At 44.5% G+C, this 25,699-nt stretch overlaps 1 protein-coding gene across 1 annotated transcript in view; it reads left to right on the plus strand.

Annotated features, from left to right (window-relative positions):
• The first annotated feature begins 16,790 nt into the window (after positions 1 to 16,790).
• The window catches only part of LOC144142295 (venom metalloproteinase BumaMPs1-like), a 99,128-nt gene continuing 90,219 nt past the window's right edge, over positions 16,791 to 25,699 (plus strand). The window contains exons 1-3 of the mRNA XM_077673691.1: positions 16,791 to 16,927; positions 21,919 to 22,091; positions 24,987 to 25,079. Coding sequence (XP_077529817.1) covers positions 16,882 to 16,927; positions 21,919 to 22,091; positions 24,987 to 25,079 — 312 coding nt within the window. The 5' untranslated portion in view covers positions 16,791 to 16,881. The remainder of the gene's footprint in view (positions 16,928 to 21,918; positions 22,092 to 24,986; positions 25,080 to 25,699) is intronic.

The raw sequence follows: 25,699 nt of genomic DNA on the forward strand, positions 1-25,699 counted from the left end.
TAAGAAACCATGAAGCGCGTGAAACCATGAAACCATCAGCTAAGAAGCGCGTCGTCCTGTGTATTTCTTTTCTTAGTCAACGTCTTTCCGCGCCTGTTTTCAAGATAAACCATGAAGGGTGGCCGTAGGAACCCTGGGCAAGCTCCGGCCGAAGGGCTGCTTCGCCGTACACAGGCAGGGAGCTCCGGAAGCTCTCTGGCCATTAGGGCAAAGACTAAGAAGAAAGAGCTTCATTACCTGCTTTTTTCTTATACCAGATGGTAAATGCCTTGCCCTCACAAACATGTGCGAACCCTGAAAAGTGTCCGCACTGAAAGGTCGATTCCGCCCCGGCGAACAATCGTTCTCCCCAAGCCTAGTAACTATCCCGGTGTTTTGATAGTTGAACTTGTCGACCAAATGAAGACTCTTCCCTATCAATCTGTATTCATTGTATCTAAGTCCCTTGAAAATATCTTTGGCAAATCGTACGACACTAAAGCATTCTGAACCGGTGAAGTTTTTCTTGAAGTCAAAACTGAGAAGCAAGCGGCAAGTCTTCTGCCATAAACCCGTATGGCCGATCTGGAGATCAGGGTCACATGCCGCCTCAGCTCCAACTACCATCAGGGTGCAATGTCTGAGCCACGTCTGATGGTCACCGAAATGAATGTCGACGTTTTAAAAGGCCATAAAGATCAGGGTGTCACTGCTGGGAGACGCCTGACTATACTCCGACCGGTCACCAATTCCTTAACACACAAATGCTGATTTCATCCGTTGTTCGGTTCACTCATGCATACCAATCCCGCGTGACTGTTTTAAGTGCCAGCAGTTCGGGAACGGTATCAACTCCTGTCCCGGTAGAACTACGTGAGCCAAATGTGTGAGCAAAATGAGCCAAATACAAAAATATGTATGCACTAATATTTTCCGTGCGCTAACTGCCAGGGTTCTCATCCGGCATTCTTCGGGACTTCTGAAAGTAAATTTAGAAAAAAAAATGGATAAAAATCAATGTGTAAGAAAACATATGTTTCCTAGAGGCGCGACAAAGCAACACCTTTTTCTCCATTGGGAGGTACGCCGACGCAGCTAGCCACGAGGCGAAGCAGTGTCTGGTTTCGGCTGTGACACAGGTCAGCTAGACGGACTTTTGCCCGTCCCCGCCTCTCGCTGGTTTTCCGCCTGAAACCCAACCTGTTATCGCGTCACCTTCCGACGCACCGGCGGTTGAGGTGGCAGCAAGAAGCGATGGGACGATGCACATCCTTCGTTTTTGCTTCCCCAGCCCCCAATACATCTGAGGGAGTTGGGAGGATGGACGTGGAGGGACCCGCACCGGCTCCCTGCCACGCTGCACCGCCTGTGCCACTTTTCACGCTCCAGGCGGCCTCCGCACTGCCAGTGCAGGCAAAGAGCACGCGAAAGGGGGCCAAGTCCAAGAGGTCCCGCTTTCCGGGCACCCCAAGGACCTCCAACGAAGAAGACATGGATGTCAAGCCGTTCCTACCCGCATCTCAGTGAAATGAACAGGCTGCGGCATCCAGGTCCATACAGCAGGCAAAAAACCTTCACGAGTTTTATCCCAAGAAGCCGATAGATAAATACACATGCAATCCAGTTGCTCCAAACTCTAAATAATGGGAAGATAAAATATCATATAATGAAAAAACGGATTATTTCATAAAATTACGCCCATCTTCCCGCGAGGGAACCATGGTGTGATGCGACGCAAAGGGCGGTTCGATTGGTGTTTCCGTTGGGTTGATTCTCTAAATCGGGTGAAACGTGTTGTGACGCGAAGTCGAACGAGAGCGGGCGCTGACTGAACCGCCGCAGCGCGCTACCCGCTTTATGTTCACAGCGCCTGAAGGAGAGGAGACAAAGGAGGGTAGTCGCGCATGCGCACACTTGCGCGACGGGAGCGGAGCGAAGCGCGCGCACGCAGCTGTTGTTTATGATAATGAGACGGAGTGAGTGTGTTGCGCACAGCTGTCGGAGAGAAGAGCGGAGGAGAGTCGCGCATGCGCAGGTGACGTGCGGACGCCGCCGACGCCGACGCAGGAGGGACAGGCCTCAGAGCAAGAGATGCGTCGCATCTAAAAACCCGACAGTTCCAGCAGTTCACCTTCCTTTAACGGGTTTTATGGTGCAAAAGAGAAATGGAATACATTAACAGAAATAACTGAACTTAACCCCATTTCCACAAAGAAACTACATGATAAAGCAGCCAACGCATCACATCACGTACTCTGGATGCCGAATGGCCGGTTCAGTAGGTCTCTGGTCCCCGCGCAGCCAAAGGAAGCCGTGGAGGGACAAAGGCTGCACTCGCGTCCGAGAGGCCCATTACAACGTTTGGGATATCCTTCGTGGGTACACCGCGTCGGATAACCTGATATAGTTGGTATTTGCTGAAAAGTTCAGCTGTCAATTTTTTCGCTTGGCAACACTGTAAACGGCCAGACACATGGTCGATGTGCAACGGACATGACGCGGCTTGGGCCACTGCGCCTGCACGCCGAAGAAAAAACACCGGGGTGCGTCGTCTGCTCCGTTTCAACCCGATTCTCAAAGGTGGTGTCTACATAGATATTCTTAATCGCAATCACATAGGACTCGAGGCAATAATTTGCGTTCGGTGAGCTAAAGTTTGTTAACATGCAACACAGTCACGTGTTACCACGCACAAGTACCGCCATCCCGCGGACCCGACGTAACGAGTGACGGCGCACTCACACCGTTGCCTGCATGCGAGCCTCGTCAGCGAATACAAGCAATTGTTTACACGGGCGAAACCTCTTGGTAATCGTGTGCGCTGTGGTGAAAAAAGGGAGTTGGTGCACATACCCTAAATCCAAAGCCTCACGCACACAGACGAAGTGTTGACACGAATGCATAAATTTAGAGCAAAACGCACACATAGACTGGGTCTGGTCAGCACTACAGTTGACACACTCGAAGACCAGGCTAACACACTTGCACATCCCTTTCGACACGTGTCCAGTTCAACACAAACAATTTCATGATCTTAAAGCCCCTTGCAAAAAGTCCGCACGTACCAACAACGAATCACCGACTCTTTACAACTCATTGTTTTCACAAAATCAGCTGAAGGCTGGACTGAACATGTGTAACATTTCAGCTCCAGACTGACAGCATGACATACATTATGATACAACACTGACAAAAAGATACATTTGCAATACTTCTTCACCCATAAAACAAAACATTGAGTCCGGGGCACATTCCAAGGTCTTGGAGGGAGGCCATAGTAGAGGCTTTTCGGAAAGAGGGGAAGCACCCTTCCTGTACTTCTAGCTACCGACAAACCAATCGCTCTGAGGAGCTGCCTGTGCTTGCTGTGGTCTGTCTGTATGTCTCTCTGTCTGTCTCTCTGGTGTGGTCTGTCTGCCTTTCTGTCTGTCTGTCTGTCTGTGACTCGATTCAGCCGCCCGGCCAAAGTAAAGTAGATATTGCGGAATAGTCTTATATGCTCACAACCAAATGTAAACGTCGAAGCTCGGTTTATATGCTCATACTCTTCAACTTTGTTGAACAAAAACAGGACATTACGCAAATATAAGAAAGGAAATTAGTAAACAAGGAATATCTACAGTGTTCCTTTATTAAAAAATTCACATGTGCTTGGTTTTTCGATAAAAAATTATATTCTACATCTTATGGAGAAAACCGCTGCCTGCTGTTGCCCACGCTATCTCTTAGCGGCAAATAAAAAAATCACGCCGCAACAGCAACGAAAGGTTCCACGAGCTAGGTTCTACGTTCTTCTTGGAACGCATGTGGAGCGCAGACACGCGGTTCCATAAACCTTGAAGCCGGCCGCCTCGATTCACGCGCGTCTCCGCGGTACTGCAGCGCTGACATCGAGGAACCCGGCCTGTAGCAGTGGAACGCGGTAAATTCAAATCACCTTGAACGAACCTTTAGTGTGTTTACCTTGGGATGAGCGCGACAGTACAGCAACAGCATGAGAGGTGAGCGGGAAAGGAAAGGGGGGCATTTCCTTGCAAATGTCTACAGACTATCGTATTTTGACGTATTTGCAACGAAAGGAGCAGATACGTGGTTTTTATCTCGGGAATCTCAACGGAGCACTGTTTAAGTAAAGTCTTTTAAGGATGTATAATTTTCGGCGCAGTAGTGATAAATATATGTTTCTTGTTATTCAAACGACTTTTTAATTACCTCATTTTCTCTAGTAAGCTCACCGTCCAACACCATTTTATAAATTGTGTGGGCTGTAGCATAGCCTACCTCATCCCCTAACGCTCGTTGTTTGGGCGCTCTGCTTGCCAAAGAGCCTCCTACCTTCGCTGCCAAGTTTACCGTCATTCTCTGCGCGTATCTCTTGATTTTCTATTGTTATTTTTTGTCCTTATGAAATCCTGGTAAGGGCTACTGTCTTCGCATTTTAGGCTGATCATCTTCCTGAAATTACGCTTAAAGTACTTTCCGTTTTATTGCCTGTATTTCTGGTGTAGTCCCCCTCTCTATGGTTTTCAGCGTACAGTCCGGGTTAGAAAATTCCCCGTTTACCCCTGATTTATATATTATGGGTCTGTGAGTTTCGGAAATCGTTGTTCTGAGTATTTATAAAAGTATCGTCCTCTAACAATTTTACGCTCAAATTACACAGCTCCCAACTAAACTTACTGAAGTCTTCCGTCTTTTTGCTCATGGAGACGAAAACAAAACATTATTACTAAAAGACACGCTATCCGAATTCTATTTTCAGAAAGATCAAGCTATATAACAAGAAACGTCAACTGCATGTAATCGGTTGTGGCTGGCTCCCTGAAAAGGCATAGATTCAACGTGTTTCCATGTCCTACACGGTGTACCAGGAAAGGTGCCGTTCCAAGTAATTCGCACCGAAAGACAGCAAAACAAAACCGAAGAAAAAGACACAAACACAAAGCAACGGCAAAGTCGTTGTGAATTAATATTGCCACACTTTGGACTTTAAAACAGGCTAGCAGATACTATAAGCTGCCCGAGACGTTCTCTATACTAAGGAATGTGTTTGCTTCCATTTTCTGAAGAGGGTATTGCTGGCGTTTATATCTTTTTTTTTCATTCAGCCACGGTGGATTTGAACTTGGTGGAATTTTGCTTGGGAATTAGTCTTAAAAGGTGCAATTATTATTTTGTGCCCGTTTTTGTGTACGCTGGATGAAATTATGCCACCTTTATTTTTAAAGTGCGAGCGGCGACTGATGGGTGTTGCTAAGATAGGTTTTTTAATTTTAAGCAGACATATCCCAGGCAATCAATCTGCAGGAAATACAAGAGAACGCCGGTCAAATTTTCTTTCCCATTGCTTCGTGTACCGCCATGCCATTTCACTTTATAGTAGTCGTCGTGGGGTCCATATCACGTTTATGTTCTTTGTCATGATGCACTCGCAACAAGTTCTTAAAAGCCGACTATTACGTTTCGGTCTTACTCTTGGAGTGCCTATATTCTCTCTGAAAATTGTCTGCAGTTCTTTTTTGCTACCCTTTTTGCTCCTCTCTGTGTCTCCTTGGTATATACGGCACTGCGTTCAGAAAATACTTCACTTTTCCTAAACAGATGGAAAAACAATTTTTTTCGGGTATACTTTCTTTATTCCACATGATAGGACATCAATTAAAACAGCCTTATCCGAAACATTTTTTGCAGATAGCTCCAAATAGCGTTTGAAATCAGAATTTTTAGACTTACCAGCAATGCGTGTATGCCAAAAAAATGGTGGCAACCAGGACAGGGAGCCGTCCGGCGATATACTTCTGACTGCACGTGAGAATAAAAGAGGTGTTTAAAAATTGCCCCCCACTAAAACAACAATATTTTGCAACCTTTTATATTCCTTGATGACATTTTTTTTAATCCTGCGTGGAAATTGACGGAATTATTCGGACAGGTAACTTAGTATCACGTTTACACGCCGCAAAGCGCCACCTTTCAGGCTTAGGATCTTTGGTGCAAAATTAAAGCTATTTTCGCCAGTTTATTTTTTTTAATGTGCGGCTACCCCAGATTTACCCCGGTATATAAAACGCCGGCTTTTATGTGAATCAGAACCCATACACTCCGTAAAATGTGGTTGTCGGTGTCTTTAAAAGTTATCCGCGCCAGGAGAACGGGTAATTTTAAATATTATTCGCCCTAGGAGGGCGAATAGGGACAGTTCACCAAAACAACAAGCGATGGCAGCGCCGTTATAAAATATACAGATGAGTGTTTAAAATACATATACAATTTAGGCTTACAGAAATGCTCGTGTTCGAAAATCTCTAATATGTGAATAAACGTTTCAGCTGTTTCAGTAGCTGCAACGTTTGCAGGCAACGTGGCCAGGACGCGTAATGTAGTGTCACGTTTCTACACTACGAAGAACTTTCAGATTTTGGGGAAATGTATTGCCAAAATAAAATTATTTTCGACAATTTTCTTATAAATTGCGTTTTATTACACAAGAATAAAAAAGCACCGTCTTTCATTGAGCTAAACAGCATATACTAGACAAAAATCAGTTGTCTGCTCCTGCAATAGAATTTGACAGCTCCGGGAATGTTACCTGCTCCATCATGGTTAACTCGTCCGCAATAAAGTCCTGAAAAACGTCATTCTTTCTCGGCGGCCATTTCGAGAGAGTCGTTTCTCAGAGCACGTGTTGATACTTTGTTTGGACTCCACGTAACGTTCAACACAACCATCTTGAGGGCAAATTGAGGAAGAGTTGTGGGGACTCTCCCCGCATCGCGCACGAGATACTACCAGAGGTGGTAGTGTGCTAAAGCCGGTGGGAGGACTGCAGTTAGGGGAACCAGGCGGTGTTATCTCCCTCGCCCTCTAGCAACTGCAGTGGCCTTTGGTAGAGGGCGAGTGTTCGCACTGTCGCTTTCTCCACTACAATGTAAAGTTAGTGGGCAAAAAGAACCACAAGATAACCCACTCTCAGCGTGAACGCCCCAGTTTTTGATACAAAGACCGCGCACTCTTAAAGGGGCCCTGAAAAACGTTTTGAGCACACTAAATGAACTAGCGCAATCGTTAGATTGGGTCGTCAACGTCATCTGTGCCAAGTATTACTCTTTTACGCGCAGCAGAAAGCTCACACTTTTGTTGCAAAGTTTGTCGCTTTTTTCTCACCCTTTCCTTCGTGTTTTTGGACGCCGCCATCTTCACATGTCTACATCATCGATTCCCAGATGTTCGTCATGAGCTAGACATCCTGCTATTGGGCGGCTTTTTCACGCACTTCCGGCAAAGAGATGAGTCGTCTGCTCAGCGTCGGCTCGCCGGCTGATCTGCCGGCGGAGTGCCGGAGTGCTTGGACATTTTACGACAAACGAAACAAGTGTAAACAAACGTTTAACCGTTTGTATTAAATGCAGCACGGCCATAACACGACATGGATATTCCCTTACCTGAGTACGTTCCGTAAACAAAGCGTTGAAGCCCCGTGGCACTTCTTTCGTGCAATCGCAGAGAACGCCCTGAGCCGAATGCCCGGGTTTGACGCATACATTTTATTCTACTTCAAAACAATCCAGTGATGGGTTTCGAACGAACACAACGTCACAACATGCGTTGCAAGTCTGAACCGTGATTGAAAGACGATGGATTGCCTCCTCCTGCCCGTCGTAAATTCGGCACTCACCCTGCGCGCGGTTTGCGGGGACGAACAGCAAGTCACTTAACTCCGGCGCATAAGCCAAGCCGAGATGGCTTTTAGCCACGCACACTGCACATACCCCATGCGAAGTTGAGTCGTACGTCGCTCGAGAAAGATAATCCAGACCATGGGAAGCACTATCCACCCGCAGAAGCACAACGTCGCATTGCATCGCGAAACAAAGACTTCCACAACACACACACACCATCGCCTCCTGTAATGTCAAACGCATCTCGCACTTCCCAATGAGAGTGAGTGGTACGCCTGCAGTGCCCACATGTCGCGAGGTGGGGCCCCAAGCTGAACCGTGATCACGCAACCGTAACTGATGTCTGAAGCGGTTTGTGCCTTGTTGCCAAGGCAACCGATGTTTGAGATCGAGATTCTCAAAGAAATGGCGCTCGCTCCAGCGCTAGAAAGCTCAGAGCCGCGCCTGAGCATGTTTTGCCAACGTTGCCGCCCACCACGCGTCGCCCCAAGCTGAACTGGTCACATGATTGAAGGGTTTTGTGCACGGGTTCTGTATCGATTTAAAATGTCTTTTTCACATGCCGCCGGCAGGAATTGCGACGGCCGCAAAATAAGACCCGGCACCAGCGGGGCCACATCTGATACGGCACTTTTTGGGTAAACAGTGTCGGTGCATCAAAGGGAACGAGCGCAGGATCTACCCGTACGGCTGCGAGTTCACCGCCGATAAAAAGTCACGTGCCACCGATAGCAACTGCACCAACGAACACCGCGAAAGGGCAAGGCCAGGCCGCCGCACACATGCGGCCAGATTTTTCTTTCGCTTTTCCAGCCTTGAGCGGAGTGCAGGATTCATGGTGTCAACAAAGCTTGCCCGTAGCAGACGACAGTCTGAGCAGCGCAATAGTGGAAGTACGTCACCGCTGCGGAGCGCAGCATCATGGGAGGCAAGGCTCGCGCGCCGTCAACAGCGGAGAGTAAGTCGAAAGGAGGAGGAAACGCGGAGCGACGATAATGCGCTGTTTTTGATTTACGATTTCTCAGCTAATACTCATCGCTTTAACAAAATTCTTGCGGAAGAGATTGCAAATACATTGCTTTATTTGGGTACATGTACATCCATGCATAGGCGGAAGGTATTTCAGGACCCCTTTAAAGAAAAGTTGAATCATCGCCACGGTATGGAAAAACATTTTGCAATGTAGGTCCGGCTGTTCCTGAGCGTAGAGATTCTGAGCGTCGGTAACACACAATAGAAATTTTGAACTTCTGGGAAGCTCTTTATTCAAATCCCTCGCACTGATTCCAGCGGAATTGTTATGCTCTGTCTTTCTGTAGTTCGACTGATTTCGAAGTAAACTGAGATAGGTTCAGCTTTAGGACGTGTTTGCTAGGATAGCGGGTTCAAAAAAACATTTTGCAGCCTTATGGCGCCCGAGGCGCATTTAGACTACAAGGGGCGCCGTTGTAAGGAGGACTAAAGATAATATCACCAAGCGGGGATGTTCAACGTGCGCGAAATGCATTGCATACAAGCATTTCTAATTTTCGCCATAAGACTGTTGTGCGGCCACATTTGTTCGCAAATACGACCCCAAATTCTCTCACCTTTTTTTTTATTGACACATTTAGCTGATTCTGTATTTCCTTTTTGGGAGGTTTTATTTATTTATTTTTTCTGAACAAGCCCACCAACAGCACTAGTCCTTCTAGGATGATGCACTATTAAAGCATAAATGACTAACAAAAAAGAATAAAAATGGCAGCATCTCCACTCCGTGGATGATGGCGAGTGTGCGGAAGTACGGGTACTCGAAATGACATCCAAGTTGCGCCCCCCGTGATTTGCGCCCCGACAGTCATTCGATTTGATCCGTGAGTTGCATTTTGATTATTCTCTAAATGAAACTACAACTCACGGCTCTAATCAAATATCGCTTTATTTTCGCTTCATGATGGTGTTAGCACGGATGGACACGGACGGACATTGGGAGGTCCTACGGTACTCCGCATGGTTACAGGTGAGGGAGTAAGCTGTTTGACTCTCGGGTGGTAACTCACAGTCGTAGCGCAATGGGTTAGATGACTGGCACTAACTCTGTCTGGTGCATCAGACACAGGCTCGAATCCTGCCGGTGCCTGTGTGATTTTTTCCTTTGAACATGCTATGCGCACGGACGCGGATGGACATTGTGGCTCAGTAAGATGATTGAAAAATTGCAGTCAAGCACCACACACATACTAACACGCACGCATGCACTCTCAATCACACATACATATTTATACACATCATCATCATCATCGCCAACCTATCTACGCCCATTGCACGGCAAATGACTTTCCCATTAATCTCCAATTAGCCCGGTCCTGTGGTAATTGCGAACAATCTATCCCCGCAATCTTCTTGATCTCATCTGCCCATCTGACTTTCTGCCGCCCCCGGCGACTCTTGCCTTCTCCAAGGATCCACTCTGTTACCCTTAATAACCAACGGTTATCTTGCCTTCGCATTAAATGACCTGCCCACGTCCATTTCTTCTTAATTTCATCTCATATATATTTAACGCGCCTTTGTTCCCCGACCCACCCCACTCTCTTCTTCTCCCTTAATGTTACACCTATCATCTTCCGATTCATTGCTAGCTGAGTCGTCCTCAATTTAATTTGAACTCTCCTAATGAGCCTCCAAGTTTCTGCCCGTAGGTAATTACCGGTAAGATGTACCTCTCATACACTTTTTTATTCAGGGACAATGGTTGGCTGCCATTCATTATCTGAGAATGCCTGCCGAATGCACTCTACCCTATTCTTATCCTTCTAATTATCTCGACCTCATGGTTGGAATACGGGATCACAAATTGGGCTAAGTAGATATAATCGTTTACCATTTCTACTGCCTCGCCACCTATGTCAAATCACTGTGCTGTTCCGCGGTTATTGATGATTACTTAAGTTTTCTGCATATTAATTTTCAGGCCCACGGTTCTACTCTGTTTTTCCAGTTCGGAAAGCATTCTTTGCAATTCGTCCCCCGAGTTGCTTAGCAAGGCAACGTCATCAGCAAATCTGAAGGTTACTGAGGTATTCTCTATTAACCCTTACTCCCACCTGTTCTCAAACTAATGTTCTGAATATTAATTGTATACATGCTGTGAATAACATTGGAGTGATTGTGTCTCCTTGTCTGACGGCCTTCCTTATAGGTATTTTACTGCTCTACTCATGGATGATGATGGTAGCTGTGGACCCATTCTAAATATCCTCTAGTATTTTAAAGACGATAGTCTTTCTTGGCTACTTATACGCAGAAATTTTGGTCTGTATGTCTGTCTGTCTGTCCGTCTGTCTGTGTGTGAGTAGATTCAGCCACCCGGCCAAAGTAAAATAGGCCTGCGCAATAGTCTTATATAGTCACAGCTAAATGTGCCCATCTAAGTGCGGTGTAATATTCTTACTTGTCAATAATGTTGAAGAACGACAAGACATTACGCAAATATAAGACAACAAATTAATACTGGAGTGATATTTCCAGCGTTCCTTTATAAGAATCATACATGTTTGATTTTGGCGAGTATAAATACTTCATCAACTGCAGAAAAAAAATTCACTCCGCCGTCGCCTGCTGTCGCCCGCACCATATAGCTTCTGGCGGCATTTTAAGAAATCAAGTGGTGACAGTTACGCATGGTTTCACTACATAGGTTCCATGTTCTGCTTGGAACGCCAGTGGACTAGGGTAACGCGGTACAATTAAGATTGAAGTAGGGCGCCTCAAGTCATGCGCGTCTCCGCCGTACAGCCGTGCTGGCATCGAGGCATCTGGCCTGGAGCAGTGGAACGCGGTAAATTTAATTAGGCTTGAACAAACCTTTAGCGCGTTTCCCTTGAGTGGAGGGCGACGCATAAGGACCAACATGAGAGGTGAGCGGGAAACAAAGGGAGAAATTTACTTGGGAAATTTCGACAAAGACTACCGTCTTTTGTCGACATTTGCAACGAAAGGAGAAGATGCGCGTCCAATTTTTTACATAAAGCTCGTCTACACCCTGTTTCCGTAATGCCTGAATGACTACTGAGCTTTCGACCGAGTGAAATGCTTTCTCATAATCTATGAAGACTATATATAGGGGATCAGTATACTCCGCGCACTTCAAATCACGTCATTGATTGTGTGGATATGGTTCATTGTTAAATATCCTTTATGAAACACTGCTTGTTCTTTAGGTTGTCTAAAATCTAAGGTGGCAGAAATTCTGTTAGCGATTACCTTCTCGACGACTGACAGTAAGCTGACCGGCCTGTAATTTTTAAGTCCTTCGTGTCACTTTTCTGATGGATTAGGATGATTTTTCCGTTCTTCAAAGATTCTGGTACACTTGCGGTCATTAGGCATTGCGTGTACAGGTTTGCCACTTTTACTAGTATAATTTGCCCGCCATCCTTCAAGAATCTGCTGTTATCTGAAACTCATAAGGTGCTTTGCCCGCTTTCATTTCTTTCAAAGTCTTTGTTTCTTCGGTGGTTACTTGTAGGATGTCTATCTCCTCTGAAATACTTTCTTGTTCGGCATTATCCAGGATGTCCTGGCTACTGTACAGATGCCTAGAGGACTCCACGGCTACAATTACTACTTTGACATTGTCTTGCTTGTCTTAAGGTGCATACATCTGATTTTTGCCCGCGCATAAACGTCTCTTCACCACTTTAAGGCTGCCTCCGTTCTTCACAGCATAATCAATCCTCCCCATGTCACACTTCCGTATGTGAGCTGTCTTACGCTTATTGATTAACTTAGAAAGCTCTGCTAGTTCCATTCTGTCAGCTTCGGTGGAGATTGTCATGCTTCGCAGTTTCCTAATAAGATATTTCGTCGGCTGGGAAAGTTTACGATTATCCTGTCTAGCCATCCTGCCCCCGACTTCTACTGCACACTCCGTGACAATGCGTGTAAGAATGTCACTGGCTTCCTGTGTCGTAACCGCTGCATCCTCGTTAAGAGCTGAGTATCGGTTCTGCAGCACGATCCTGAATTCTTCCACTTTACGTCTTACTGTTGGCTCATTGATCGGCTTCTTACGTATTAGCTTGTTGCGGTCCCTCCTCAAATCTAGCTTTATTAGAGATCTTACCCTTACCCTCACCCTCCGGAGCACTTGCGCATCCTGCACGACGCCCTTGTTATCGCATAATATGAATACTATTTCATTTTAATTCGGGCTCCTCCACGTCCTCTTCCGACTATCCCGTTTGCAGAAGAAGGTGTTCATGGTGCGTGGATTATTCCGTTCTGCGAACTCGACGAGTAGGTCCCCCTGCTATTTCTACATCCTAGATCATAGTTACCAACTGCCTTGTCTTAAGCCTGATTCTTACCTACTTTAGCATTGCAGTCTCCCATAACTACGGTGTACTGTGTTTTTACTTTACCCATTGACGATTCCACATCTTCATAGAAGCGTACACACATACACAAACACATACATGTACAAAAATTACACAAATAAGATCTGAACATTTTTCTGGTATATCGGCGTGTAGAAACACAGGGTTCGTGACAAAGTATGGGAGTCTGCATACAATAACGCTATGGAAGATCAATCGAAAATGCTTAGAACGCCGTACTGCACTGAGGAAGACCGATAGCGCGAAATGCAGCATATAAAACGACATGGATATATATGGGTTGAGGGACATTTGGACCACGTCGGCATAGCTACCCGGGTAGGTCGTAAAATCGCCGGATACCACGCGAGGCTGTACTAGATGGGTGCAACCATAATAGTTGAGGCTCGCTGCGACAAAAACAGCATTTCGTCACCACACAAGGAATTAGCGACCCTGTTTGAGTACATTTCCAGAAGGCCTCCTAATGATTAAAATTAGCTTCCGCCCTACCGTGGACACCACCACGCTTATAATATTAAGTATGTATATGTATGTATGTGTATGTATATGTGTATGTACGTATGTATGTGTGTGTGTGTGTGTATATATATATATATATTTATTTATTTATTTATTTATATTTATATTTATTTATTTATTTATTTATACATATATTTATGTATTTATATTTATATATGCACGTGTGAGTGAGTGAAAAGCATAAAGAACAGCAAGATGTGGCAAAGGAACAAAATCATGATCTGAACGTCCGTTACACATGGTGCTGAGTAATAGGAGCTTCATAAAGTTTTATTTCTAATAGAACGCTGCAGTTGCCTGATATTGTCAGAAAAGACGTCGAGACAGAAAAATCACCATTATACAGTCGCTGCATTCTAAACAACGAAGAGGGGGTGTACGAGGCCACTACATGAAGCACGTGTAGTGGCCTCCCTCTGGCGCAGCTCACTAATACACGGCTGCCCCAATACACGTTGTACTTTACGCCTGCAGATTTTAATCTTCTGATGTGCCTGACATCTCAGTATCTTCCACAAGGATACAGAACGAGATAGTTTTGCTCTCTGTGGGAGAACAACCAAAGTACGATAAGAAAAAAACTATTTAGGTTATACAGATACATTTTGTTCTTCTACGGTCCGTATGGTTAAAAATGGTATTATTTAGTACGGCAATTTTTCGCAGTCAGTGTAATCTAGATGTGGGTCTTTCAGCAGTCTCTGTATGTCCTCGCAAACTGTACTCCTTCTTAAGTGCTCGTACGGCAGTTTTCGGCGTTACGTATTGATTTGGAAGATTAGGATACGGTGAAAAATTGCTGCAATGTCACAAGGTATAGTTAACAAAGGCACAGCCCTTACACGTTAATGTGCAGTGGGGCTCGTGGGTACGCGCAACTTGTATGTGGCGGGGTAAAACGATGCCAACGCATCACGACAGGCAGAGAGCGCGTGCAGCAGTGACCGGTAGCACAGGCACCCCATGAGGCGCTATGCTTACAAAATACACAACTATAATAATGTGGCACTACGGAAAGCAAGCACCAGCCATTACTACACACGAAACTGTCGCGCCGATACACTCGTTGTTTGTAAGTATTCTAGCCAGAGCAGTTAAGTAGGTTCGGTTAACTGAAAGTATAATCGTAGCCCCTGAACAAACAGTCCTCGTCACAGCATCTCGCCGTGTGGAGGAGGAAATTCATCTGATATAGAGGAAATAAATATTTAAACCGGTCTAGTTCTTTATAAAGAAACGTATTTTTTCTTTCAACAAAACTCCACGGATTTGAAAAGATGTAAGCTACGAATCGTACTGTTTTAACAATGCTTTATATCCATAACTGTTTTCCGACGTATATGTTGGAATGTGAGGGTTTTTGTAAATTGGTATGTTTATTCCTTGCTTTCTGTCGAGATGCACCCAAGTTAATGACAGTAAACCCCTAATCATTGCAATATGCTACAGGTAGCACCGCACATGAGAGTATTTCACTCAGCTGGCTGTCGGCGTTTGCACTTTGTTGAAGTTTTTATTGAGGCAGCTTTGTGACAGTGGCTGTAAATGCCATGAAACCTGATTTATTATAGTTACACTCATATCGATTGCCGGTGTAACAACCTACTATGAATGATACATAATAGTATTTGTTGATGACGGGAACACTAATAGCCTGGGGTGTGAATTTCCGCGGCCGTAACATAGAGGTGGCCCACGAAGAAACCTACCAGTGTTAGACTACGGGGTGGTTTAGGCGAGGGGAGAAAATACTTTCAGGTTCCGTTTTTCCATTCTGAAATGTCTGATCAATTGACGAACGCCACAATTAGTTGCGGGTTACCGGTACGAAGAAAACATTATTAGCAACACTATTTCAGCACCCCCCAACTAGGCAATCAAGTGTCGCAAACATCGTGCCAATTGACGGCTTGCGTTTCTCAAATATGCGCCATAAACATCGCGGAAGGTTATTATTCACATGTGTTTGCACAATAAAAGGTTTCTTAATTTGAGTGCACGGAACTCATAGGTCAATGTAAATTTGAGTTACATGGTACATCTGTAAAATGTACCCTTTTAAAATGTTGAAGAAGTCCAAAACATCGTGTTGTTAGTCTATTTACCAGAATGGCGCAATTAAACCTGTTTTAAATGCACGCCGTTTCAACGAGTGTGTGTCACTATACTGTCAGCATGGTGTTTTTCAACACTCCACTAGCTGAAAGCTTGAATCAATGTTTGGTTTGTCCGCTGTAGTCTTCCCACCTTCATTTATTTTGTTTATTCAATCTTCTGTAAAGAATGGTGAAATCGCGAGTAGACTTCAAAAAGTGGCTCAGGCGAATGATATTTAAAAAGGTGGAACTGTGCTTTTATATTTACATGTAGATGTGGAAATAACACGTGCTTCATGTACAGAGCAAGCAGTTGTCGGATTTCGTTTGTTCCTCAGGCAGGGGACACATAGGCTATAAATATCGAATGTCTACCCAACACGGGTACACTTATAAGGTCACGGCATCTTTTTATTGAAGGTCGGGTGCTCATTTTTGCACCTTTACCAAATGTTCCTGTTTGTTTTGCTGTGAAATTTGACGAAGTGTCTCAAGAAGGAGCACATCTCTCCATTTTCGGACGGCGCAATTGTTTGTGGCCCATGCAAATTTCTGGGCGAGCTTGCTAAGCTATAAAAAGGAAAAAAATGATTGGCCTCGTGCTGAGAAAAAATTTTCTTTGCATATGATGTTATGAAACCAAAGTGGTTTTTACTTGTTTCTTAGTTGCACGGCTTTGCACCATCGGTGACATTGCAGCATTCATAAAAATTCATGCATTGGCCCATTCAATCAGCGCAGTCAAAACGTATCGGCTGCAGCTGGAATTTTTAAGTCTGAGCACGCAAACGCTGTTTAAACGAAGGAACAAGTATGTGTAGAAATAGATACGCTGCAGGCGTAGGTGTGAAAAAAGAATGTAATAGCAAAGACGTTTCCGGTCCTTCTCCAAAGGCCTCCATGCGACTTTTTAGGCAAAGTATTACCGCCATGCAGTTTTAAAATGACAGAGATTATTGTTTCAATGACAGAAACACTTAGTCAACAAGTAGGAGCCTTTTGCTGTTATTACAGAAAGAAAAAGGTTATTTTTGACAACCAAAATCTTTCCAGGAAGGCCTTTTTTGTCATCAAAGATTCATAAAATACCGATGTTTTAAAAAACATTTAAAACACGCATGTAGGAAAAATGCCGTCACAAATCGTCCGGAAGTCTTATGGAGAGCGTTATCATAGTATCAAATTGCGATTATTCTGTCAAAGGTTTGAACGTGTTCCGTCATGCTGCTTTTTGTACTAATCACAACTTGGTTTATCCCAGCGAAAGGTGAGACATCCATTAAGTGTAAATTATTTATGTGAGATAGGTATTGTATAAAAATTGAATTCACACATCATGCCGCACTAAACAAAAATGACGTGCCTAGCAAAACGGAATTGTTCCCAACATATTACGGAAGTGAAAAACTTGTGCCTCGCATGTTCAGTTGTTGCTCCTGGCATGGTTTAAAACTTCCCCCATAATATTTACACTACCGGGCTTTTTTTACACTGTACAAAACTGTCGTACTTTTTCCGCCGCTTTGCGCGAACCGTGCACGCTAATGTAAGACACTTGTATGGAACTACCATTCGCTAGGGTGGTTGAGGAAGCTAAGCCCCTCTGCTGCTGAGCCTACTGTAGTAGCGCCTACTTTGCGATAACAAGTCCAGAGGTGGCTTCTTTGAGCTCTGTCCGTGCAGTGTGGCGCGATGTCCATTCATTCTAAAGCCCTCCCGCTAATTCGAACGATTTTATGGTCCCCTTCGAGTTCGAATTGACGAGATTTTACTGTATAACGGAAACAAGTTAAGAACGGCAATAGCTCATCTATGGTATCACTCAGCCTAAGTGAGGGACCCGGATATCAATGGGCCCGCGGGCGTTGAAAGGAGATTGCTATGAATGCGTGATGTCGTCTACCTTTCCTTCCGTAGTTTTTAGTTGCTGCAGTAATTTATAAGCATATTAAGTCTGAAAAATCACTGAAACGGCTTGTTTCATGTTAAAAATATTACGAGTAACGCACTATTTGCGCCGTTAGGAGTAGCATTCGACTGCGGTGATGAGGCACAGAGGCAACTTCCATTGGTGTTCTAAGGTTGCACCCCAGTATACCTCAAGCGACTACGCAGCAGTGACAGAGAGGCAGCTCCTCATTTTCCCGGCGGTGATGCTGTGGGACTCGCGAGGTAAGCCGACGCGAACTCTTATACTCCCGTTGAGAAACGGCATTGGGTAGGAAGCTGCTAGGTACCAGAACTGGAAGTTTCCATCGTCCCTTTCGTTTAAATTTTTTATCCTCTTACTTTTGCGCGTCTCTCATCCAGAAAAGAGCACCCACAAAACTGTCCCTCGCTCTTTTTTTATTACTTTGCCTCTGGCTCCGTGGTTTGAAGGGTGGCAGAAGTGGTGGCTTTATCTGCGTGTCTGATTTTCTGGCTCCTTGCTTTCCTCCTCTGTGGCGCGAATTCGGTTGGCGCTGTGGTTTTGCTTTAGTCTTTTTTTCCTCTGGTGGCGTGAATGCTCCGCCGCATACAGCCAAGACTGCAATTTTCACTACCCAGAATCGCCAGTGGTGGTCACCCCGAAAGTTGTTCGGCTCAACCAAAAAGTACGTGCAGCGGACGGCTCTCACTCCGCTTGTTTTCAGGCCCAGGTTCAGTCGCTGCGGTGCCAGTATTTTTATTCAGCCCGGCGACGCACGCCACAACGAAACCGTTCGCTGGTATAGGTAGAAAGCTTTGCTTTAAAAAAGCCTACCGTGCTTCACTGATTCTAGAGAGAACGTATGCAACAGCCAAGTTCCCCAGTTGCGGCACCAAAATTGTAGATCTGCACTCCACAGAAAAAAAAATTGGCGGAATTAACGTAATTTATCGCTACAAGAGCCTAGATATCGGTCGAACGCAATTTAGGAAAAACAAGAATGCATAAAGTAGAAAATTACGAAATATGGAACTGTGATATTAACAAAATTCAAAGTACGTATCTTATACAGCTCCTTCACAAAACAAAACAATAGGGCAATTAGAGATGAGTGAACGAACGGAACCTTAAGAACAAAAAGGACGAAACCAAAAAATAGGGAAACGTTTTGTTTGATTTCGGAAGCAAAAGTGGACGTACGAAATTAAAAATATGGGTCCTATACATCTACCGTACGAAGCGGAGACAGAAATAAAAACTCACGAAAAAATTAAACGCGGTAAACAGCAAATAATAAATAAAATAAAAACCTCAATAAAAAAACTGTCAGAACTGACCAAAGTGCAACGCCACAGAATTGCGATGCATGATTTGCAGAATTATCGCGTTTGAGTAATCCTTGTAATAGCGCGAATGTAGATAATTGGTAGGAGGAAATCCTCTATAAAAAATATAAAAAAATATAAAAGTGAGCTTACAAAATAAACAATACATATTAATACACCAGCCCCCAAAAATGAAGAATAAAACAAAAAAAGTTGAAAAGAACAGCAGAAAGACGTATAAAAATATTGTGAAAACGACCAGCAGTGTAATAATCTGTCTTTGCATTTAAGCGCATAATTATCACGCTAAGATCTTTAATACCTCTAAAAAAGCATAAATGGAGGGAATTAATTGAACGGAACTTGAAAACGAATAAACGAGAAAAATGAAAAATCTACAAATGCGCAATGTGATCTGACAAAATAAAGAAATAGTGCATCGAGTTAGCTTATTTATTCGTTGCGGTAGCAATTTGTATGCAGCCACTAATGTAGCTGACCTTTCTACGCGCACAGGTATGTAAGCATAAAGCATTCCTAACTGCAAGCATACGTGAACTAAGTCGCAGCTCTCGTGATAAATATGCAGCTTGATGCTATGACGTATCGTGTAGTTAATACAAACCATAATTAGCTTTTTTTGTATCCCGGGCATATGCGGTATAGGTTCACAAAGCACTGCCCTCCTGAAAAGTTCTGTATATACGGAAATATGAGAATACGGAGTACTTTCCTAGAAGGACACAAAGCCGCGACAAAACGCGGAATATTTGTGAGAAAGACACGTGACCGAAATAGTGCATACTTATCCAAACATTTGACACCGATTTTATGCCTGTAAGTTTACTAGAACAGCCAAATCATTTTCCGTATGAATTCCGTATATACGGAGTATACGGAAAACATACGGAGCATCATTTTGCCTATTATTGGAGATAAAAACACGAAACCTGTGCCGAACGTTTTTATTGCGCACACTAATGTGATTCCCTGTTTTTTTATCCGAACATCTACTTAGGTGTGCTTGGGTGCGGCCTAATCCGTATGAACTCCGTATTCCCATAATTCCGTATATACGGAACGTTTCAGTAGGGTGATAAAAACCTTGCAATTACTCTATGGCTCTGCAATGGACGGTGTTTTCTGAATGCATTACGGGTGGTTTGAGTCGTCCTTGCATGCTTACCATTTTCGATGCCTACCTGAAAAATTCACGGAAAAAATCTATCTTGTCATGCGTTCCAGCCAGAAAAATGTTCTGACTGAACCACTCATAAAATTGTATTTAGGCGCATTCCAGCCAGACAAATGTTGAGCCTAAACTCATAAAATTGTATTTAGGGGACAGATGTTTATGCAAGTCGCCAGCCTTTTAAATAAGGGGTTGGGTAAGGACGTAAGGAATTTTTCAGGAGCACTGCGTGCTAATGCATACCTACAAGTTAAAAAATAATGAAGAGTGACGCGATAGCAAAGCAGGAAACGTCAGAACAAACTGCGCTTCGTTCGGGTGATTCCTGCTCTATATTTGTACTCGCGCGCTTCCTATCATAATGTTAACCACAGTAAAGGTACTGGTTACTGTCTTGTACGTGTCAATTTAAAGCTGGTTGGTCGAATCAGTTTGCATGCAAGAAAAGAAAGAGCGTGTTTCATCCCTTGCGCTAATCTGCATAGGAATAGTTGATGCGTAGGTCGCAAGCTCCGGGGTGCGGCAAAATAGGCGGTCACGCCTCCTTTTCAACTTACGGTGTCTGAGGGCGCTAAGGACGGCCGGAGCGAAACACGCGAGCGGGGTAATCTCGGAGGCCTTGGTCATGGCACAGTCCTTGAATGTTTCTGAAGGACTCTGGTCATGGTAAACACTCTCGTGGTTGGCATGCCTTATATAGGGGTAGTTCCGGCGGAGAGAAAAGGAATGAGAGAAAAAGAATGGAAGTGTCGGAGCAGTATTGGTTTGAGAGCGTGACGGAGCAGATATGAAGTCAATGCAAAAGTGAATATTTTTATCTGCGCCGATGGTAAGTGGAAAGTGAGTTTTGGTCGATTTATGAAAAAAAAAGGGTGAGAAGGTGTTTCTGCCACAGCACGCGGCCTAGGGAACACACCAAGGTGAAGGTGAAGGATATTCTAGTTTAGATTAGTTGAAGGAAATCGGCATGGCCTGGTGACGTAATGCAAATGAGAGACAACATTTATCGTCACTGAATTTTTTCCACAATCTTGGGCTTGCATGAAGGGTTTCTGGACAGGAACTTTTTGTGTAGTTTTAAAAGATTGCATAATTGAGTGATAGCATAACATTTTTACGACATTTTCCAAACACATTTAAATGTGTCTCCTCGTATAAAAACTGTAGATGGGTATGTTAGTGAAATAACAAGAAGTTCAGAGCACATCACTCAGTCCAATATTTTTTCTGCATGTTTTCTCTTTATTCCCCTTAACGTTGCAATTCCTCCACAGCAGATTTAACGCTTCTTTACGTTGAGCGCATTCTTTTTCCAATTGAAACACTTAGCTACTTCTAGCGTGAAGAGGCAACAGATACTCGGAAACAGGTGCAGGTTTTCGTATATCTGTTGTAGGCTATACATTGGCGGTGCTTTAGAGGCTGGTTTGCTATGTAATGCTCAGCTTTCATCAGGTGCCGTCTTCATGAGCTGTAAGTAGAAGCTCTGTCAGTCAAACTCTGTTCATCCACTCAAGATAGCCGGTACGTTTTGAATCAGTTTTGTTGCAATCATTTAATTGTTAGTCTTCAAGAGCAGAGTTTTGATTTCTGCCGAGAAATAGTTCTTATCTTTCCGGGGCTTAGTCTTTCTTGGTGCTGACTGCAATTTTGCTTCTTGATCTATGGGGCAGAGCTACGACTGGGAGCATAGCGCGGTGTATTGGGAATCAATGTGGCAAACGTTATACAATATCGGGTATTTGAGTTCAACAATAAGCTACAGAGAAGACGATATTGAGTGTCCATTCAACGGACGCCTATACCCAATTGCTCACGAAATCTGCTCGCAGGAACCAATGCTCCACTTCTAGTTTATCCCCGTCTCGTCGAGGAGCGGACCACCGATGGACGGATGTTACTGCACGTACACGACGGGCTAACACTAAACTTGAGGAAGGCTTCAGTGGCAGCGCCAGAGTTTCGTGTCCTCACTGAGGAAAATGGGGAAGATGTCACTCACTTTGTAAGTATAAGAACCTAATTTTTTAAATACGCGCCCGTATAGTCTAAATATTTTGGTAACATAAGAACTAAAGAACTTCGTAGGGGTGTTTGCTGTAGCCGACACATTCTTCACCCTTCCAGGACATAGAAAATACCATACCTATGTTGCAAATTGATATCTTAGCTTCGGAAGTTTGTGTTTATATGAGCATTTCACACGTCATAAAGAGCACTTGTAAAATATCTCAGACAGCGCTGATCCTTCCATCAAGTAAAAAATATAAATATATCCACTTCAACTGAACATCACTAGTGAAGCCATATTGCTAACACGTGGTGCAAGCAGCGGTAGACAAAAAAAATGAAATGCTGATAGGAAGCATATCACTTCGTTTAGGCGCACAAAGTGGAAATTTATTTTTGTTAGCTAACCTTCCATCGTTATATTTATGAAGGGGAGTACTTGAATCATGACGTAAAACCAATTTTACATGCATGTGAGTTGCCTGCAATTTTGCGTTACTGGCATTTTGAGCTTTACGAAATGTAAATTTTTGTGCCCCTTTCCAGGGGGCACGAGAAACATTAAACGATGCCCTATTGGTAAAAAACTGCAAATAATTAGGAGGGAATGATTGCACCATAAGCACTTTAGAGATTGACATAAGCACTTTCGAGATTGAATGGCTTCATTAACAAAAACTCTGGGTTTCTACGGTATATTAAACCTCTGAGAGCCTTCTCTGTAGGGTATTATCTACAAAAGACATCCTTCCTCGTGACAGTGCATTATATCCACAACTATAATTCGAATAGCTGGGTCCATTCTGTTACACTACAAGAAATTGCGTAGCCTTAAAGGGGCCCTGAAAGGCATTTTAAGCACACTAAATGAAGTAGCGCAATCGTTGGATTGGGTCGTCAAGGTCATCTGGGCCAAGTATTACACTTTTACGCGCAGCGGAAAGCTCACACTTTTGTTGCAAAGTTTGTCGCTTTTTTCTCATCCTTTCCTTCGTGTTTTTGGACGCCGCCATCTTCACATGTCTACATCATCGATTCCCCGATGTTCGTCATGAGCTAGACATCCTGCTATTGGGCGGCTTTTTCACGCACTTCCGGCAAAGAGATGAGTCGTCTGCTCAGCGTCGACTCGCCGGCTGATCTGCCAGCGTAGTGCCGAAGTGCTTGGACATTTTACGACAAACGAAACAAGTGTAAACAAACGCTTAACCGTTCGTATTGAATGCAACACGGCCATAACACGACATGGATATTCTCTTACCGGAGTACGTCCCATAAAGAAAGCGTTGAAGCCCCATGGCACTTCTTTCGTGCAATCGCAGAGAACGCCCTGAGCCGAATGCCCAGGTTTGACGGATACATTTTTTTCCACTTCAAAACAATCCAGAGATGCGTTTCGAACGAACACAACGTCACAACATGCGTTGCAAGTCTGAACCGCGATTGACAGACGATGGGCTGCCTCCTCCTTCCCCTCGTAAATTCGGCACTCACCTCGCGCGCGGTTTGCGGGGACGAACAGCAAGTCACTTAACTCTGGCGCGCAAGCCGAGCCACGCACACTGCACATACCCCATGCGAGGTTGAGGCGTACGTCGCTCGAGAAAGATAATCCAGACCATGGGAAGCACTATCCACCCGCAGAAACACAACGTCGCATTTCATCGCGAAACAAAGGCGTCCACAACACACACACCATAGCCTCCTGTAATGCCAAACGCATCTCACACTTCCTAATGAGAGTGAGTGGTACGCCTGCAGTGCCCACATGTCGTGAGGTGGGGCCCCGAGCTGAACCGGGATCACGCAACCGTAACTGACTTCTGGGGCGGTTTGTGCCTTGTTGCCAAGGCAACCGATGTTTGAGATCGCCAAAGAAAGGCGCTCGCTCCAGCGCTAGAAAGCTCAGAGCCGCGCCGGAGCATGTTTTGCCAACGTTGCCGCTCTCCACCACGCGTCGCCCCAAGCTGAACTGGTCACATGATTGAAGCGTTTTGTGCACGGGTTCTGTATCGGCTTAAAATGTCTTTTTCACATGCCGCCGGCAGGAATTACCACCACCGCAAAATAAGACCCGGCACCAGCGGGGCCACATCTGATACGGCGCTTTTTGGATAAACAGTGCGCGGTGCATGAAAGGGACCGAGCGCAAGGGCCAGCGGCTGCGAGTTCGCCGCTGATTAAAAGTCACGTGCTGCACAGCAGCAACGCACACCGCGAAAGGGCAAGGCCAGGCCACCGCACACATGCGGTCAGATTTTTCGTTCGCTTATCCATCCTTGAGTGGAGTGCGGAATTCATGGTGTCAACAAGACTTGCCCGTAGCAGACGGCAGTCGGAGGAGCGTAATGCGGAAGTACGTCACCGCTGACTAGCGCAGCATCATGGGAGGCAGTGCTCGCGCGCCGTCAACAGTTGAAAAGAGGAGGAAACGCGGCGCGACGATAATGCGCGGTTTTTTATTTACGATTTCTCAGCTAATACTCATCGCTTTAACAAAATTCTTGCGGGAGGAGATTGCTAATACATTGTCTTATTTGGTTACATGTAGATCCATGCATCGGGGGAAGGTATTTCAGGACCCCTTTAACATCCTCAACGTAACGTAGTCTGTGTGAGCAGGAGACTATTACAATAGTAGCGAGATTACCCTTTAATCCACAATTGTTAACTCTGAAAAATTTGAAAGAACCGCTTTAAGTCTGCATTGTCCTTGGTCCGAGAATGTGGTTCCCTATTTTCATGTGCATTTCAGTGCAATGACAAGCATTAAACGAAATCACTTGTAGAATTGACTACTGAATGTCAGAATGTATACTTCAGGTATGTCCATGATTACCGGGATTGCCCATGAAATAGTTTGCTGCTTTTATAACATGATCTTTTACAGTACAGCGGTGAAGAGCTCGATAGGTATCTCTATGAGGATGAGACAAAACTGGCAACCATTCATGTCATGGAGACGGATAATGGTCATGAAATTGTAAGTGCCTCACTTGCTCCTGTGAATGCAACCTAAATTGGTCACGAACGTTGTACATTTAACATCTAGCTTGTTCTCGCGCCATTATAACAGCACTACAGCTCACAGCCTTCTTTATTTGTGTAACCTCCCATACGTGTAAGTGTGTCAGATCGCTGAGCGCCAACAAGTAGGCTCATATCAAAACCTCACAAAAAGACAATCCTGGAATAATTGTTTGTATTGCAACGTCGTAAAACCGCAAAAGAGTGGACGAGTAAGTTGAGAAGAGTGGGGTTTGGCACAGAACTGAATTTATTTCCAGGTACTTTATGATATATTTTGGTGTAGCAGGAAGAATGGGTCATTTAAAGCAGCTTTTCGTTTCTCTATTCAGAGGGTACTGCGATATCATAACAAGTCGAAACAACGCGTCTAAACTGGCCCGTCAAAATATGCGAACGTGCGGAGTAGCTGTACAGACACCATAGAAAGAGCCTAACTTAGTGGTTTGAACCACTCAATATATTGAAATTAAACTGCCTCTTCAAACCACCTGTAATGTTGCGAAGCTGTTACGTAGAAAACTCAGACTTTTCAGTGGATTTCGCTCGAAGCGCATACGAAGAGTTTTCGCCAAA

This window comes from Haemaphysalis longicornis, unplaced genomic scaffold (genome assembly GCF_048455015.1).
Source record: "Haemaphysalis longicornis isolate Haplotype H1 unplaced genomic scaffold, Haemaphysalis longicornis Haplotype H1 scaffold_6, whole genome shotgun sequence".
Taxonomy (NCBI): Eukaryota; Metazoa; Arthropoda; class Arachnida; order Ixodida; family Ixodidae; genus Haemaphysalis; species Haemaphysalis longicornis.